General features: G+C 47.9%; 1 protein-coding gene across 3 annotated transcripts in view; it reads left to right on the top strand.

Moving 5' to 3' along the window:
* Positions 1-510: 510 nt before the first annotated feature.
* sugct (succinyl-CoA:glutarate-CoA transferase) overlaps positions 511-17,085 on the top strand; it is a 72,087-nt gene continuing 55,512 nt past the window's right edge. The window contains exons 1-12 of one of the 3 annotated variants that reach the window (XM_085469122.1): positions 511-750; positions 1,961-2,009; positions 2,091-2,164; positions 2,241-2,326; positions 2,532-2,582; positions 2,648-2,768; positions 4,496-4,587; positions 5,567-5,710; positions 7,636-7,731; positions 13,893-13,964; positions 14,068-14,165; positions 15,024-15,126. In XM_085469122.1, the coding sequence (XP_085325248.1) occupies positions 627-750; positions 1,961-2,009; positions 2,091-2,164; positions 2,241-2,326; positions 2,532-2,582; positions 2,648-2,768; positions 4,496-4,587; positions 5,567-5,710; positions 7,636-7,731; positions 13,893-13,964; positions 14,068-14,165; positions 15,024-15,126 (1,110 nt within the window). In that variant the 5' untranslated portion in view covers positions 511-626. The remainder of the gene's footprint in view (positions 751-1,960; positions 2,010-2,090; positions 2,165-2,240; positions 2,327-2,531; positions 2,583-2,647; positions 2,769-4,495; positions 4,588-5,566; positions 5,711-7,635; positions 7,732-13,892; positions 13,965-14,067; positions 14,166-15,023; positions 15,127-17,085) is intronic. The other 2 variants (XM_085469123.1, XM_085469121.1) reach the window with 2 other exon arrangements.

Below are 17,085 nucleotides of genomic sequence, written 5' to 3'. Positions count from 1 at the left end.
ATTTTTTGTACTAGGGCCTAGATTTGCACCACTCCTATCCAAATACTGATCCGGAACCTGATTAAAATCTCCTCCCAGCACAATCTGGCCCTCAAAATCACCTAATATCTTAATTATTTTGGCAACAAAGTTGGGGTCTTCCCTATTTGGGGCATATATGTTACATAGTATTACTTTCGCACCATTTATAAGTACTTGGAGACATATTACTCGTCCTTCAGTATCTTTAAACTCTCGCAATGGTACAAAGTTGATTTTCTTATTAATAAGTATTATAGCTCCACGGCTTTTCCTAGATACAGAGTTATGAAACACCTTCCCAACCCAATCTCGTTTCATTTTCAGGGCTTCTGTTTCATTTTCAAAATGCGTTTCTTGTAAAAATGCTATATCTGCACTACGGGACTTAAGATAGCTTAGGACTTTTTTTCCTTTTAATTGGTGTACTACAACCATTGATATTCCACGTCACAATATTAGGGGCCTTTCAAAGCCAAACATCCACAAACGGCTCTGAAACGAGTCCTAACAGCCGACATACATAAGACTGCGTCTGGGCTGAGTTTTACTTTGAAAGGCTCAGGCCGGAAGCATCGTTCGTGTAGCTTGATGCTAACAGGTGGACGATGTCTGCGTGTGTCGGGGTGCTGAAGCGCCGTCTCGGGGCTCGCTCTCCGGCTGGTATCGCGTCACCGCTGCAGCCGCTGAGATGCCCGGGGGGCGGGCGGTGGGAGTCCAGCACGCGGACAGGTACGGCCCTGCTGCTAAAGCTAGCCGGCTAATATTAGCCGAACAGTCCAGGTATCCGGTGACAGGACCGATCGGCTCATCGGTAACAAACAGCTGCTCACATGATCAAACCTTGCAGGCGTGCACACAGGTAAATGAGCCTGCATGTTCCGAAGCGTGTTACACTGAAAGGACTTCTGAACTTTGACCTGCTGTTGGTCAAAGTCTGCTCAGGTGTGTGAAGCTGTCGCAGAGCAGCTCCACTTCCGCTGAGTCCAACAAACAGACCTCCCAGTCAGCGGGCTGGAAAAGCGGGAACGTTGGAATAATAAACACACAGCATGTTTTAAACGGTGATCCAGATATAATTAGGGTGTGCAATCATTTACAATAACGTAATTATGCTTTTAATACACTAACCAGCCACTTTATTAGGTACACTTTAGGTGCACACTAATCAGCCTATCGCAAGGCAGCATTTCGGTGCATCATGATGAAGAGCAGATTTAGGGAACTTTGAGTGATTCAGGAACTGCTGCTCAGCTGAGATCTCCACACAGACATCCCTGAGCTCACATCCAGCAAGCAGCAGGTCTGGCAGGAAGTGACCTGCTGAGGTCAGAGGAGTGTCACTCCTGTGAGTACGAACAGGAAGCTGAGGCTGCAGCTCACACAGACTCACAAACAGACAGCAGAAGATGGAGAAAGGTTTCCTGCTGTGCTCGGCTCAGAGTTTAAAGCCTGGATCCGTCCTGCCTGTGTCAGAGCTCAGCCTGCTGCTGTGATGCTGTGGAGGTCTGTCAGCACCACCTGAGCGTCAGTGCTGCTGCTGACCTCAGCTTTGGGATGTGGAGGATAATGATGTCATGGTGATGTCATGTTAACGTGGACTAAAATCTAAGGAATGCTTTCACCCTGTTGCGTCTGTGACATGAGGAATTAAAGCAGCTCTGAACACGAACCAGAGAAGATGTGCAGGATGCAGAGGGGTCTGCTCCTCCTGCTTTATACTTCTGCTGCTGGGTCTGAGAACCCAGCTGCTGTCAGGCTGATCTTTCACTTCACACTCAGAGTGAGTCCGGCCCGCAGGTGTGCCGCCTCTGGCCCACAGATATTTAACAAAGCTCAAACAGAGTTTCAGCTGTTCTCACCTGAAGCAGGAACACTGTCTACCTGTCAGGAACACCAAAGCTGACTCTCCTCCTCTTTGGGATTCTCGTCTGAATTTCAGGTGAAACCCTTCGGCCACTAGAGGGCGTCAGAGTCCTGGACCTGACCAGGTGAGTGTGAGCGCTGCAGTAACACTCTGAGTTGTTGGCAGTGTGGCGGCTCAGCACTAACGTGGATGTTCATGTTTGCAGAGTTCTGGCCGGGCCCTTCGCCTCCATGATCCTCGGAGACCTCGGAGCCCAGGTCATCAAAGTGGAGAGACCAGGTGAGCGCTGGGCCTCATTCCTGCCCCGCTGTGAGCAAAGCATTGTGGGATAGTGTTTGTGCGTTTTGTCAAACAGGTGCAGGTGACGACACCAGAGCCTGGGGTCCTCCGTTTGTGGCGTCAGAGAGCGCCTACTTCCTCAGCGTGAACCGGAACAAGAAGGTTGGTGTGTGAGCGCCGAGTCGGCACAAACACATTCATTAGAAACAGTTTAAGCATCAGCAGGACTCTGACAGGGTTCAGTCTGCAAACTGGAAGGTGTTCAGCTGTAAACAGAGCAAACATGTCAAACGTCAGCCTCCCTCGCTCACCTGACGCCGATGCTTCATCCGTGTTTGGGATAATTTGGGATGAACTGTGATTTCAGAGCATCGCCGTGGACCTGAAACATCCCAGAGGAGCACAGATCGTCCAGCAGGTACGACACAGTGACCAGGTCTCTGTTTCTGCCTCAGCCTGTTCCACTCTCTGGTTGTGTGTCAGCTCGCAGGAGTGTGTGACGTGCTGCTGGAAAACTACGTGCCGGGGAAACTCCGTCAGATGGGTTTGGGATACGAGCAGCTGAGCGGACTCAACCCTCGGCTCGTCTACTGCTCCATAACAGGTAACAGTTTTTAACAGGCTTACATGTGTTTCAGGCCCCACCCCCGTGTTTCCAGGTGTGTCTGAGGAACCTTTAAAGGAGTGGAAAAATGGAGCTGATAGGCTCCACCCACTCAAGTCACATGATTCAAGGACTGTGGAACGTCCAGTATTGATGGATTTAGGAGCTGTGGAAACACACCTCCACCTCCTGCAGTTCTCCCTCTGAGCCACTAGATGGGGTCAGACTCCACAGTATGAACAGACTTCCTGCCGGAGCGCTCTGCTTCCTGTCTGCAGGCTGTGATGTTACAGCACAGGAGAGGTGGAGGTGTGCTCTGCAGAGAAGAGAAGCAAGACAGAGCAGAGGTGGTGAAGGTGGAGGAGTTTAAATACCTGCGGTCAACCAGCCACAGAGAGCAGGCAGGGTGGAGACGAGTGTGACAGAAGGACAGCTCAGAGTCAGAGAGGTGGAGGTAGTCTGAGCACGTGCAGAGGGGGGAGGGTGGAGCTGCTCAGAGGAAGTTCATGGATGTCTGCAAACAGGAATCTGTGTGTCACTCTTCCACAGGGTGACTCTTCCTCTCCACACGAGCACTAATAAGGTTCACTCCACTCCTCGGGTGGAGTAAAGAGCTGTGACCCTGCAGGGTGGAGCGAGGATTTGGGCAGAGTGCCGTTAAAACCCGTCCGTCAGGAGAGCTGATGGAAAATGTGTTGAGAATAAACGAGCGACATAAACGATGAAGGAGTTTCATTCTCTCTGCTCCGCCTCCTTTCTTCTGTTTTCTTTCCATTTCCTGTTTGTGTCCTTTGCCCTCATTCCTCTCCGTGTCGCTCTCACTGCTCCAGCCCCTCCCGTCCTTTATTGAGGAGAAATGAACTACATTACCCAGGAGGCCTCATTAAGCTGCAGCAGCTGGATGCAGTGGGCAGATTTACGGCCTGGTTTCATCCTGAGCTTTCGGAGCGACGTCCTGGACGTTTGTCCCGCAGAGCAAAGAGCAGCAGCAGGTTTAAGTTCTGGTGTCACTTCCACAGGAAGAACCGGTCCACAGAGTGTGGATCTTCCATGTGTTCATCAGCTCGTTGACATTTAAACAGGCGCTTCACAAAACATGGACATAAAACCTGCATGTTCTTTAATGTCCAGCAGGGGGCGACTCGTAGAGCAAAGCCTGACTGTACAGACATTTATGGGGAACAGAGTTTACTGCTCAGCTGATCTGAGGTCAGCAGACACTCCTGATGAGTTCACGGTCCGAGTCGCTGGTTTCAGGTGTGATCGAATGAAAAGCTCGACCCCACCAGAGACGACAAGGACAGATGTTTAGATGTGCACGTACGACGTGCACGGAGCCGCGCACTGACATCGTTCTCCTGCAGATGTTCGCTCAGCGAGCCTCGGAGGTCACGGCTGTTTCTCAGGCTGTCTGTGGCTGCTTATCATTTTCAAAGCCTTTGTGGGATTTTTCTTTGTTTCCTGATATAAAGCGAGCTTTGAGCTCGGACTGTTTAGGAAATCCGTCTTGTTGTTTAGTCACAGCTGCAGACTCAACATCAGCTGGAATGTGGTTTTCCTGTAAGAGGAGACGCCGAGAGGCCGATGGTTTGATTCCCTGCTGTGTTTTCACTCAGGTCAGAGAGAAACCAGACCACTGGCACCGAGGCAGTAATGTGTGTGTGTGTGTGTGTGTGTGTGTGTGTGTGTGTGTGTGTGTGTGTGTGTGTGTGTGTGTGTACGCTCAGGCTACGGACAGACCGGTCCTCACGCTCAGAGTCCAGGGTACGACTCCATCGCCTCGGCAGTGTCAGGGATGATGCACGTCACCGGGCCCGAGGTCAGACTCAGACCGCACATGCTCAGTAACGTCCTGATCCTGCTGAGCATGAACAGGTTTCCATGTCTTTACAAATGAAACACTTGTGATGTTACTGTCAGACTCTGACCTGATGTCTGGCTTCACTTTACAGAACTTTGCGACGCGGCTGTAGAAATATCAGCACGCAGGAAGTGCAGAAAGTGAACTTCAAATTAAAATGTTAAACATTTTCTTGGCTCGTCATCGTAGCTGAGAATGTAAACACTGTGAAACAGTCTTCAGGATGCAGATATTTTATTTCAAAATAAAAGCCAGGCACATGAAACTTACGGTCATGAACAGATGAAGAATGTTGAAGCAGTTTAGAGTTCATCTTTGATTTACTAGTTACTGAATGAAACTTTATGTCCTCACAGTTCGACTCACCCCTCGTTTCTCTGTTTTCCTTCCAAGCAGCCAGAACTTCTTGTATTGTTTGAGTGGCTCCAGCTTCCTGAAGCTCTTTCAGTTCTTCTGTAAACATTGGCTGCTTCATGTCTCACCTTCAGTCCAGTCCTTGTACCCGAGCATTTTCCTCGAGGGACGACCAGTGTTGTGCACAGAACAGACACCAGGTTTAAATGTGACCTTTAGGCTCTTTACTCCCACACATCACTTGATCCTCTTTAGCAGAGTGAGGCCTGCAGACCTCTGACAGCCCTGTCCTACAGAAAGAGGCACAGATAGAAACAAACATGCTCACACCAAATGTTTAGCTTCAGGCTTGTTGTTGTGCAAACTCAGCGTTCCTTATTTCCTGTGTTTGTACTTTCATACATAATAATGAGACAGATTTCCTTAGTATATGAAACGAGGGGTGGCTCAAGACTTTTGCACAGGATTAATCTGGAATAAGTCCTTGTAAATCTCAGCACTGACAGGAAGTACTGACTCTGACGCGTTCACAGCACGTCAGCTTTCTGGATCATCTCCCATAATCCTCTGTTTCTGCTGGCAGGGCGGCGACCCGGTGCGTCCGGGAGTCGCCATGACGGACTTGGCGACGGGGCTGTACGCACACGGAGCTGTCATGGCCGCCCTGCTGCAACGGCAGAAGACGGGCAGAGGAGTTCACATCGACTGCAACCTGCTGTCATCACAGGTAAAACCACCTGACGATGAGCCAATCAGCTCTCAGTATTCTCCACAGGTGAATGCAGTGTAAGAGACGCCAGCAGACCAGCGGGTACTCCAGGTGCTGAGAGGAAGTGATGTACAGGTAGGGGCGCTGTGACGCTCAGCTGGCAGCTGAAACCCACTCAGGTGACACACAAGCTCAGTCAGAGCCTCAGGACACATCAGCTGAGCAGACGCTCTTACCTGCAGCAGGTACGGCGCTGTGTTCAGGGTCAGCTGGTAAATGAAAGCGCTGAGGCTGGCTGATCGATGGAGTGTTTGTGACGGTGCAGATAAGCAGTCGCTGCAGCTGTGTGTGGAGCAGGAAGGTGGAGGCATTGGAACAAGCCTGTGATTTATCCTGATCAGTTTAAACAGACGCGTCAGTGTTTCTCTGACTGTTTAAATGAAGCGAGCGATTCTTAATCCTGCAACCACCCGGACTCGGAGACGGACGGGACCCGCGTCCCGCTTGGACCCGGCACCTCCCGGGGTGCGTTTGATTTGCAGTGTCAGGACGCGCTGCTTGTCTGACAGTGTTGCTTTTAAAGGCATGTTTTATGTTTTCTGCATTCTCATTTTTCACCTCTCTGGCTGGGAAAGGCGCTGCGATACGACCGAGTTCAGCTCGTTTCAGGACTTTATGATCCTGCAGAGAGTCTCAGTCTGCAGTTTAGAAACAAACACGCAGAAACAGCTGCTTCGGCCTGAAAGCGCTGGGCAGCTCAGCGGGGTCGTGTTTGGACAGAAAGGGACAGATGATGGGATGACATGTGGATAAAAGTTAACGTGTGTCTCGCTGAGTTTTGGTCCAGCATGCGGGACCGGAGCAGCGTCCGTGCTCCTCAGCACCGACCTGCCAAGAAGATTCATAAACGCCACCAACAAACACCAACCAGCATCCTGAGCTCCAACCTTTAAATTTAACCCATGAACAGAAATGTTACCTGAAGTCTGGACTCACGATGAAGGATGATGATGAATATGACTGCATACACCAATCTGTAGCACGCCTCCTGTGATTGGTTAACAAGGCTGTGAGGTTCTGATCCTTGCGGTCGAGTCTTGAGGCTGCTACAAATAAAATACCCACAATCCCCCTCTTAAATCCCACTGCATTCCTGTCTGAAGTGCTGCAACCACAGGCACGCCGGCCGCAGTGCGAACAATGAGCGCGCACAGCGCTCTGATCCGAATCCGTGTGGAGCGTGTGAGCGTCGGGGGGATGGAACCGCTACGAGCTGCCTGCAGGTCCCACAGAGCTTCAGGCGCAGGAGAGTCAAACAGTCTGAAGCTCAGCTTGAAGCAGTCGTGGTGAGTCAGAGGAAGTCAGTGTCATGCAGAAGAATAGTTTGATAAGAAGATAAAAACCTGTCAGCACCCTGACCCGGGAGGGGAGGGGGGGGTCATCCTTGAAGCTTCGTTTGTAGAAGAACAACAGAAACCGTCCACGAGCGTCTCTGCAGCGACTCGCTGCAGTTTGAGTCAGGTGATCGTGATGTGGCTGAAGTGCAGATTCTTTGATTCAAGTTGATGAAGGGAAATATTGAAGTAACCCTTCAGGTGTCTGTGAGCAGCACGCACACCTCACAGCATCATGTGACTCGCTGAGGCAGGCGTGTCGGTGAAGACGTTGGAGAAGCTTTAACCTCATCGTTACCTGCTGGTGAAATAAAGCTGACAGGGTCCAATAATTGTTTTATAAATTCATGACCCTGACTAACCGTGATGTTTCCAGACTCGGTGACCGTGTTAAACTCTGCAGCTTCATCATCATGTTTGTAAGTGTGATCCATGTGCCTTCATCACGCTGCTGATATTTGCAGCAGCTCTTCAGACGCTGAGGAGAGATCAGCTGTTAGCGCCCGTGTGACCGGGCTCAGGTGTAACTGCCGCCTCTCTCTCTCTCAGGTTTCCTGTCTCAGCCATATTGCTGCTAACTACCTGAATGCGGGGAAGGAGGCGAGGCGCTGGGGGACGGCCCACGAGAGCATCGTACCTTACCAGGTAACACCTTCAACTGGCCACTATCTAACAATAACTTTATTGATATCACACCTGCAACACAGAGAAAAGACAGAAAAAACCTCAGGAAATATAACATTGAATCAACATTGTTAGATAATAAAAGAATAAAACGGTGACGTCAGGAAAACAGAAGAAAACTGAAAAGTGATGCACGAATATTAAATAATGATGAGCTGATCTCAGCTGTGACGACGGCAGCAGAACAAAGGGTTGAACTTTATAATGTGGCCAGTCAGTCCTTTCTAATTAAACAGAGTTTAAGTGTCATTGTTATACTTACAGGTGGCTGCACTAGAATCAGGTTTCATAGGAAACAAAGGAGTCATTATGGTGTGATTTCCTGCTGATTCAGCAGAAACATGTTTCTCTATCTTACATAGTAAGCATGTTGTAGTTCTCAGGGCCGTGTTGTGGTTTGACCTTTAACCTTTGGGAAAGGAGACAGACTCTACTGTAGGAACATTTAAGAGCAGCACTTACATGTAGCTACAGTAGAGTCACAAACCAGAGTTTACCACAGACGTGTCCGCTCTTCTGTCACTGCGATGTTACGGTTTAACAGCGTTTAGCCTCTAAAACGCGCCTCAGCCGGATGATCGAAGCGCGTCATTGGTCGGCGAGCCGTGAGCCAGCTGACTGCGTGGCTCTTCTTCTCTGGTGTCTCTTTGAGCGTCTCTGCCAGCTGTAGTTCTGGTGTGTTTGACAGTTTCCCTCCAGGCTTGAGGAGACTCTGTGAGCTTGTTTGTTATTAACAGACTTTATTGCATCTGCGGGAGGAACACACGTCTCTGACGCCAGAAACTGCTTCAGACTAAGATGGGCTGAATTACACTTTCAGGGTCTCGGCGCGGCAGCAGACACGCTCTGACCTCCCTCTCTCCGGCCACACCCTCCAGCTTTGTTGGTGCAGATTTACGGATCTGAGAGTTTTCTCAGAGCTTCTAACATCCAAATATACGAGTCTCAGGCGTGAGCGTTGTCAGAGGAAGAGCTGTTTGAGATCTGAGGAAGTCCTGAGAGTTGACGTCAAGAGAAGGACGGAGCAGGACGAGCTTTGAGCCATAAATCAGATGGACAATTATCAAACAATTAGAAGTGATTAGTGTCATCTTAAACGTTTTGTGTCACACTGCCGCCTGGGTGGAAGTGATTTCCAGTTCTCCTCAAACCAACCACACAGGCGGCTCTGCTCGTGTTGCACTTTTTGTCTTAAACCACTTTAAAGGTCACAAACGTCTCTTCGAGGCCATCGCGTTGGTTCTTGATATCAACAGAGTGTGTCCATCCTCCAGGCTGTCACTGTAACAAATGACAGTTTCTTTTCCTGATCACATTTGAAGGTTCATAAAAGCATGAGAGAGCAGAGTTAGAGCTGTTTCTCTTCTCCCTCGGCTTCTCTGTGGTGTCGTTAAATGTGAATTATCTGTTTCTGCAAGGTTCAAAGCGCTCGGGGTTTTGGCTGGATGGAAATCAGCAGATGCAAACTGAACACAAACCAACCCATGCAGGAAACCCTGATTAAAATATAAAACTAAATAAAGAGAAGCAGCAGCTGGAACCGCTCCTGCTTCACGGAGTTTCATATTGAACTGAAAACTGCTGTCAGGCAGCACAAAGTTGTTTCAGAGACTTTTAAAAATCATCTTTGAGCTGACAAGAATACTTAATGACGAGGTGGGCGTGGCAATGGGCAGATTTACAGGGAGGTTAAAGTAGATCCCGGACGAGCTCCCAAACTATGTTCTACATACTCCAACAGCATCAACTCAGTCGGAGCATCTCTGATAATTAACCTGCTTGTAACCTGTAAGACCGGTCGGAGTGGGCACGCTCCGTTTTGTGTAACTATTTTTAAATCCCTGTACAACTGCAACCGTGTAAGCTAGCGCAATAATTTTAGTTGCATATGAAACCGGAGGAGTTGTACTTACATCTTATGCCATCAGCTTGTGCTCGGTCACAGTTTCCTTCCACATATAGCTTTGCAAAATTTCGTAAAAAGTATTTGCAGCAACATAAACATAATATTCCAGAAACACGCTTTGCCGATCCGATCAGCTGTTCATAACACCTCCTACGTTGGAATAGACGCCAGCGCAAACTATCGCATGTCCGCCATGACCTGCCCGAAACCGGAAGTGACATCATTTTCACGGAAAATGTAGTTTTTTACTTTCAGGGCCTTATAAGCCTATACTGGTGTTTTTATAAGTCATGCTTGACTTTTAGCTTTCCTGAATAGTTTCTGGGATGCTTAGAACTCAAACTGCACTGCTGGAAATAGTTTATTTTCATGCACACGCTGTTTTTTTGCAAATTAGCATTATAATATTTATTTTGCTTTTCCCTGCAGGGCATAAAAATTGGTGTATCTCAAAAATAAAACTTTGAAGACACTCAAAATAAATTTCCTGTGGCTAGAAACTATTTTGTGCAACTTTTTTGTATTTACAGTTTTGAGGAATAAAACTGGAAATATATGCAAATAAAAACAAAAATGATTTTCAATTTTTTTTTGTAGTTTATTGCACTGTTTTGCAATTTATGTAGTTTCTATGAACTTAAAGCATAAATATTAATAAAATTGGGGCTATAATGGTTGTATTGATGTATAGCAACTTGAAATGCTCCCAAAAATGGCTCCACAGCAGGTAAAATATAAAGATAAGCTCTGGCAGACTTGGCTCTGTGGTAGGTCTTAAAGTTACGATGCGTTGACTTGGATCAGGCTCGTGTCTCTTTAACGTGTTGCAGTTCTTTGTATTGTTTTTGCTGTCTGACTACTTTTAAAAGTGTTTCTAAAACATGCCAGTTTTATTTTGTTTGCTTAGATTATTTTACTTTGCACGCAAAAACAAAATGATTTCACAAAAACTTATTAGCTTCCCTGATGCTAACGGTCAGCAGTGTGTCCTGTTTGCTGGGTAACAGCCTGCAGTCGTCTCCTGAGCGATCACACATCCTTCTATCTTCATCATTCCTCCCACCTCGATGAGATTCCCAGACACTGAATTGTCACCAGAACATACTGCCACCACTGTGCTTCACTGTGGAGATGCTCCTTTGGGTCGTAGCCCGTCTCCTTTCTCCAAACTCTGTGCACGAAGCTCTGCTTTCATCTGATCTGACCAAAGTACACTGCAGTCTGTAGAATCTGCATAGAGTCAGCATACCTCAGTGCGACATGCAGAAGTGGACTATTTCCCGGTCTGCAGCCTCTCAGTGCATCCCTGTGCGATTCCCGACTCGGCTGAGTCATCCACGAGTGTCTCTTCAGTGGTTCTGGGCTCTTTAGACTCACTCGTTTTGAAATCTTTGCTTGTTCTGCCCGGTCTGTTCTCGGTGACAGTCTTTGGATTTCTTGATGATGCTTCCCTCTGCAGTCCTTCACACATGGAAAAGCCGAGACAACTTTGTATGTTTGTCTTTGTGAGCATTAAATTCTTCTAAAGTCTAAACTGATTTCTTTGGCATGAAGCTTCCTCAGTGACGGCTCAAACCCTGGCTGGGGTTTGTAAAACAGGAAGATAACCCTCAGATTTAACATTCAGCTGTAACTGAACCTGACCCCACGCTCGGACCCTGCTCGATCCAGCCACCTGAATCTTTAAAAGTCCTTAACTCTGATGTTTTCTTCATTTCGGGTTCCTGGAACTCATTTCAATAAAATGAACCATTAACTGTTATTACTGTCAGATAAGTAGAAATGAATAAATAAAGAACTTCTTCACATTCACTCGTGTTTTCTATCCGCCGTCAGTCTGCTTCACATTACTGACTCAGCCTGAGGGAGATGTTGCTGTTATTATGGAGGGTCATGACTCACATGTGGACGCGCGCACACACACACACACACACACACACACACACACACACACACACACACACACACACACACACACACAGTGCGTGATGTTTTCTCCTTCCTCTGGCGGCTCGATTCTTGTGGTCACCATCTCTAACCAGCCGCAGCTTTATCGTCCGACACTGTTTTAATCCTCGTGTGAACCGGCTTACCCACAATGCAGCGTTCCCTCACCCTCCTTCCACCCCCAAAGCCGCCAGAGATGAAAGCGGAGCCGACGGGTTCTCCGGAGATCACGACAGTCGGAACAACAGAATTACTGGTGTTGTGGTTGCGGCTTTGCGAGGAAGATGTTAGAGCTGAAGAAGCCATCCGTTCCCCTGTCGACGCTTTTTAAGTTCACATCTGATTTCTGAGATGGTTCAATTTCAAAAAAACAGAGACATCCGCCGTGCCAGAGAGGAGACTTCAGAGGATCGGAGGTTGAACTCGGACGATAATCTGTCTGCAGACGAGTTGTCGGAGAAGCAGGACTTCCAGGACTACAGCTGCACTCAGAGCTACAGCGTGTCCACACTGTGGAATCTAATTCTGAATTTACATTTGTGTTAGGATAAAACTTCAAACAATGAAAACAAGACCGCACATGAAAGAAACTTCTAATAAATTCTAGTTCACACAGACATGTTAAAGCACCATTTCTTACAGATAGTCGATAAATACCAAAGTCAAAGGCGCTCAGACAAACATCGGCTGTCCCGGCTGGAGAGATGCACAGACATGATGCACTGGGCTGTGAAATAAACCGAACACACCGTGCTGGTTCAACACGGACCAATCCAAACCTGGGTGATGTTGACTCAGCATGCTGGATGGTGCTAGCAACCCCATCAGTTTCTTTTTGCCAATTAGCCTCGGAAACCACATGCGGTAGCATCTACCTGTCAGTCAAAGAAGCCACGCCCCCAATAATGCAAACTTTACACAACTTAAACAGGTGAGTAAACAAACCGTTTGTGTGTCAGGCTGTAAACGTGTTTATTTCTGCTCCAACGTTTTAAGGGGACTGGCTCGCTGCCGGAGCCTCTGGTGGACATCAGGGGAACTGCAGTGTTTGGCACATGTGCAGTAGATGAAAGCAGCGACTGTGGAACATCAGGAAATGTCCTTTGAAACTAAAACTAGCAGCTGGAGGAGCCTAAAAATTAAAAAATGTAAATATGTGAAGGTCAGCAGCTTCAGGTCTGCAGCCAGCAGGGGGCAGAAGCCGCCCGCTGCGACCTCTCTGAGGACTGTTTGAGGTTTTGTGGGTGAATGTCCCATCGCAGCCCTGTGTGGACTGCATTACCCACAATTCCCTGGAGGGTGAGATGAAACCGAAGCAGCAGTGTGACTGAGGGGTTAGTGGTCTGAATGCACACACAGCGCAGCGGGACGTGGCCGCCGCCGAGTGTGTGCGCTGTGATGTATGACAGCTGCTCTGCTGCTGCTTTCATGTGGTGAAGAGTTTTTATTACAGGCACTTCAGTGAGCGAGGAAGAGGAGGAGAAGATGAGCGGGGAGATTAGAGGAGGAGGAAGGCCTCCATCGGCTGGCCTTTTGAGGAGGTTTCCTCTGGTGGGCTTCGGGTTATTAACGCTGATCCTTCATGATCTCACCACCTTTTATTTAATCAGAGTAAATTTCATATCTACCTGCTGGGAAGCATCGACTTAATGAAAATGATTTTATTCCCCACAGTCGGCAGCACAAAGTCAGCGTCTGCTGCTTCAGAACTTCCTAAAGTCCTGGGAAGTTGTTCTACCGGAGTCCTGAAACTTATTTCTTTGATCGTGTGTTAGTGTATCGAGTTTCTGCTCTTCTCTCGTGCTCTGCCATCTGCAGCACAACACAAACATGTTGCACTGCAGTGAAAAAAACCTGACCTGAAGCACATCGATGTAGTTGTTGAAGTCCAGCTCAGTCAGCCAGGCTGTCCCAGCGTCTTTTCACTTTGAACCTGTGGAAAACAAAAGCTGAGCAGACGTGAAGTCAGAGGTGTCCCATCAGCTTTAAGGCGGTGCCCACATCACTCATGCAGTAACCTGTGAAGAGATGGAGGGGAGCGCGTTCAACTTCCGCACAAGAGAAAACACGTTCATATTTATGTTGGAGGAAGTCTAGCTGCAGTAATATTCATGCTTCATCATTTTGGATTATACACAAGCTGAGCAGAGGTATGGACGTGAATGTAAGAGCCTGTCAGAGGTTAGACGTGTGCGGTTGTGAGCGTGCTGTCAGAGGTTTCTATCAGACTGAAACGTCGCTGTGTTCATGTTGTGTGTTTTTCTTTCAGGGCTTCAAAACCAAAGACGGGCACATCGTTGTGGCTGCGGGCAATGAAAAGCAGTTTGTCCGAGTCTGCCAGGTGAGTCCGTTTACCTGTACGGACACAGACATGCTACCACGGAAACAGCTGGCTTGAAGAATGTTTCTCCCACTCACTCTCTGCTGTCTGTGGAAATCTGCAGGTCATGGAGCTGACGGAGCTGACGGAGGAGCCCAAGTACAAAAGCAACAAGCTGAGAGTCGAGAACCGCAAACAGCTGCTGCACACACTGTCACAGAGGTACACACACACACACAAACACGCACACACTGTCACAGAGGTACACACACACGCACACACTGTCACAGAGGTACACACACACACACACACACACACTGTCACAGAGGTACACACACACATACGCACACACACACTGTCACAGAGGTACACACACACGCACACACTGTCACAGAGGTACACACACACGCACACACTGTCACAGAGGTACACACACACACACACACACACACTGTCACAGAGGTACACACACACATACGCACACACACACTGTCACAGAGGTACACACACACACACACACTGTCACAGAGGTACACACACACACGCACACTGTCACAGAGGTACACACACACTGGGAGGTGTCTGTCAGGTGTCTCTTCCTGTTGAAAAAGAGTTCTTCTTCCACGTGGTTGCCAAGTTGTTCACTGTCATCATCATCGGGAGCCCTGAGGTCCTTGGTAAATGGTAAATGGCCTGTATTTATATAGCGCTTTACTAGTCCCTAAGGACCCCAAAGTGCTTTACATATCCAGTCATCCACACACACATTCACACACTGGTGATGGCAGCTACATTGTAGCCACAGCCACCCTGGGGCGCACTGACAGAGGCGAGGCTGCCGGACACTGGCGCCACCGGGCCCTCTGACCACCACCAGTAGGCAACGGGTGAAGTGTCTTGCCCAAGGACACAACGACCGAGACTGTCCAAGCCGGGGCTCGAACCGGCAACCTTCCAATTACAAGACGAACTCCCAACTCTTGAGCCACGATCGGCCTAGAACAGTGATGAAGAGACAGGACAGTTTGACCAATCAGAACATGTTTTAGGTAAACGTTATCCTCTTCATCTGTCTGTCAGGTTCCTGCAGGAGACCACGGCTGATTGGCTGAAGAAGTTCAAGGGCTCAGGTGTTCCAGTTGGGCCAATCAACAGCATTCAAGAAGTGTTCTCCGAGCCACAGGTCAGTGACGACACTCATCCTCCGTCTGTGGTTGAGTGGAGTAGGGCTGGGCAATATGGCCTAAAATCCATATCACGGTATAATTTGAAGCATGTGCTGTAACGATATATATCGCGATATATTCTTTTCTTGTGTGTAACATATTTAACACACTATAAGGCACACTTAAAATCCTTTAATTTTCTCAAAAATCGACAGAGCGCCTTATGTATGAATTCTGGTTGTGCTTACTGACCTCGAACCGATTTTATGTGCTACACGGCGCTCACAAATCTGTCAAAAAATGTTTACGACTTTGCTAAGCTACGAAGCCGCACCGCTTGATGGATTGTTGGACCATTACAGCTACCGTAGTCAGGAGCCTTGCGGAGTAATCTGGGTCCTAAACTCCGTCTGCTTCAGGTCCCAAAGCCAAACGAACACTGCAGCATCACTGAGAGTTACAAACTGTCTAAATTCTTTCATCTTTAATACAATGATTAGCGTTGCAGCTTTACCAGGTGTAACAATTAAGTTTAACATCCAGGCATCCATGAAAACAGGATTCATTAAATTTAACGGAGTTAGAAGTTAGCAGGAAGTTAGCTCGCTAGCTTCCACCTAAACATGATATTGCATGTTCTGACTGAGAGATTTCTGAAAAATTCAAACGTACAGCTCTGCTGTCACTTCAAACATGAATGAAGACAGAAAACTAAACAGCAGTGACGTTTGTAGGGTTACTGAAGTTGGGCTAGCTGGTATATAATGATGTGCTATGTGAGCGCTAGCTACACAGCTATGTTAGCATAATAAACACAGTGAAGCTGGAGGATGAACGCTAACTTTTTCCCACTCGATAAAAGTTAACGTGAAGGTTCCTGATGGTTAGAGACAAATGCAATCGCATGGCAGGATGCTGTAAACGGACCAAACTTCAGTCAGAACAACTGAGATAATCCATCCACAATACGAGGTTAGTCATTCATATACTGCAACAACACGGGAATAGAGCAGCTGTGTTAGAATACAGCATTAATGAATCAATGGTACAGAAGTGGAGGAAGCACAGTTTCTGGCTTTCCTCATATTCCAAAACATGCTTCGTCTCTTTGCTTTTACTGTCGCCTGGCAGCATGTACAGATGATATTGTTTGCGGCTGCTGCAATGCTTTTGATCGAAACAGGCGCAGCTTGATGACACCATCAACATGCGCTATCGCGGTAGAGCGGTATAGTCAAAATCTCTACCGTTGGCCAAATTCACACTGTTTATACCGCCCACCCCGCATGGAGGCTGGAGCGGATCAGATGAGTCAGGTTCAGCTCACACAAAGACGATTATCACGCGTGAGCGACTACCATGGACCCACGGGCCGCTGATAAAGATCTGAGGTGTAGCACGTGATACGGCGTGTGTCAGTATGAGTGCGTGAGTGTGTCTTGTGCAAACATGAATACCTTGAGCAGGTATGGCGATTGTTTCAGCTGATTGAATGATCAATATCTACAAACATCTGGCTATGATTAAGCTCCAGCTGTTCCTCCAGGGCAGTGCAGACTCAGTGTCTGTGAGGGTCACCTGAATGCTGTAGAGCACCTGTGTGTGTGTGTGTGTGTGTGTGTGTGTGTGTGTGTGTGTGTGATGGATGCTCAACTGTCTCCATATGAATTAAAAACACATTAGTCACAGATTACACAACTCAGCCTGTTACACACACACAGCTCCAGACTGGTTTGTGTGTGTGTGTGTGTGTGTGTGTGTGTGTGTGTGTGTGTATAGAAGTGACAGAAACACGAATGGCATGAATCACTCTTTGTCTTTTTTTGTCTGTAAAATCAAAACAATCACCTTGATTAGTCAAACAGTTTCCACTGTCATCCAATCATATGTGAGAATTGGGCATCTGCCCCGCCCTGTAGCTCCGCCCCCTGCCTGTGAGTCTTTGTTTTCTGGTTGTGAATCAGAGCAGGAGCTGA

The sequence above is a fragment of the Copadichromis virginalis genome, linkage group LG9, assembly GCF_057382275.1.
Source record: "Copadichromis virginalis isolate Kocher_CV1m ecotype Utaka linkage group LG9, C_Virginalis_male_GT1.1, whole genome shotgun sequence".
Taxonomy (NCBI): Eukaryota; Metazoa; Chordata; class Actinopteri; order Cichliformes; family Cichlidae; genus Copadichromis; species Copadichromis virginalis.
This window is presented reverse-complemented; position numbering and strand designations above follow the sequence as displayed.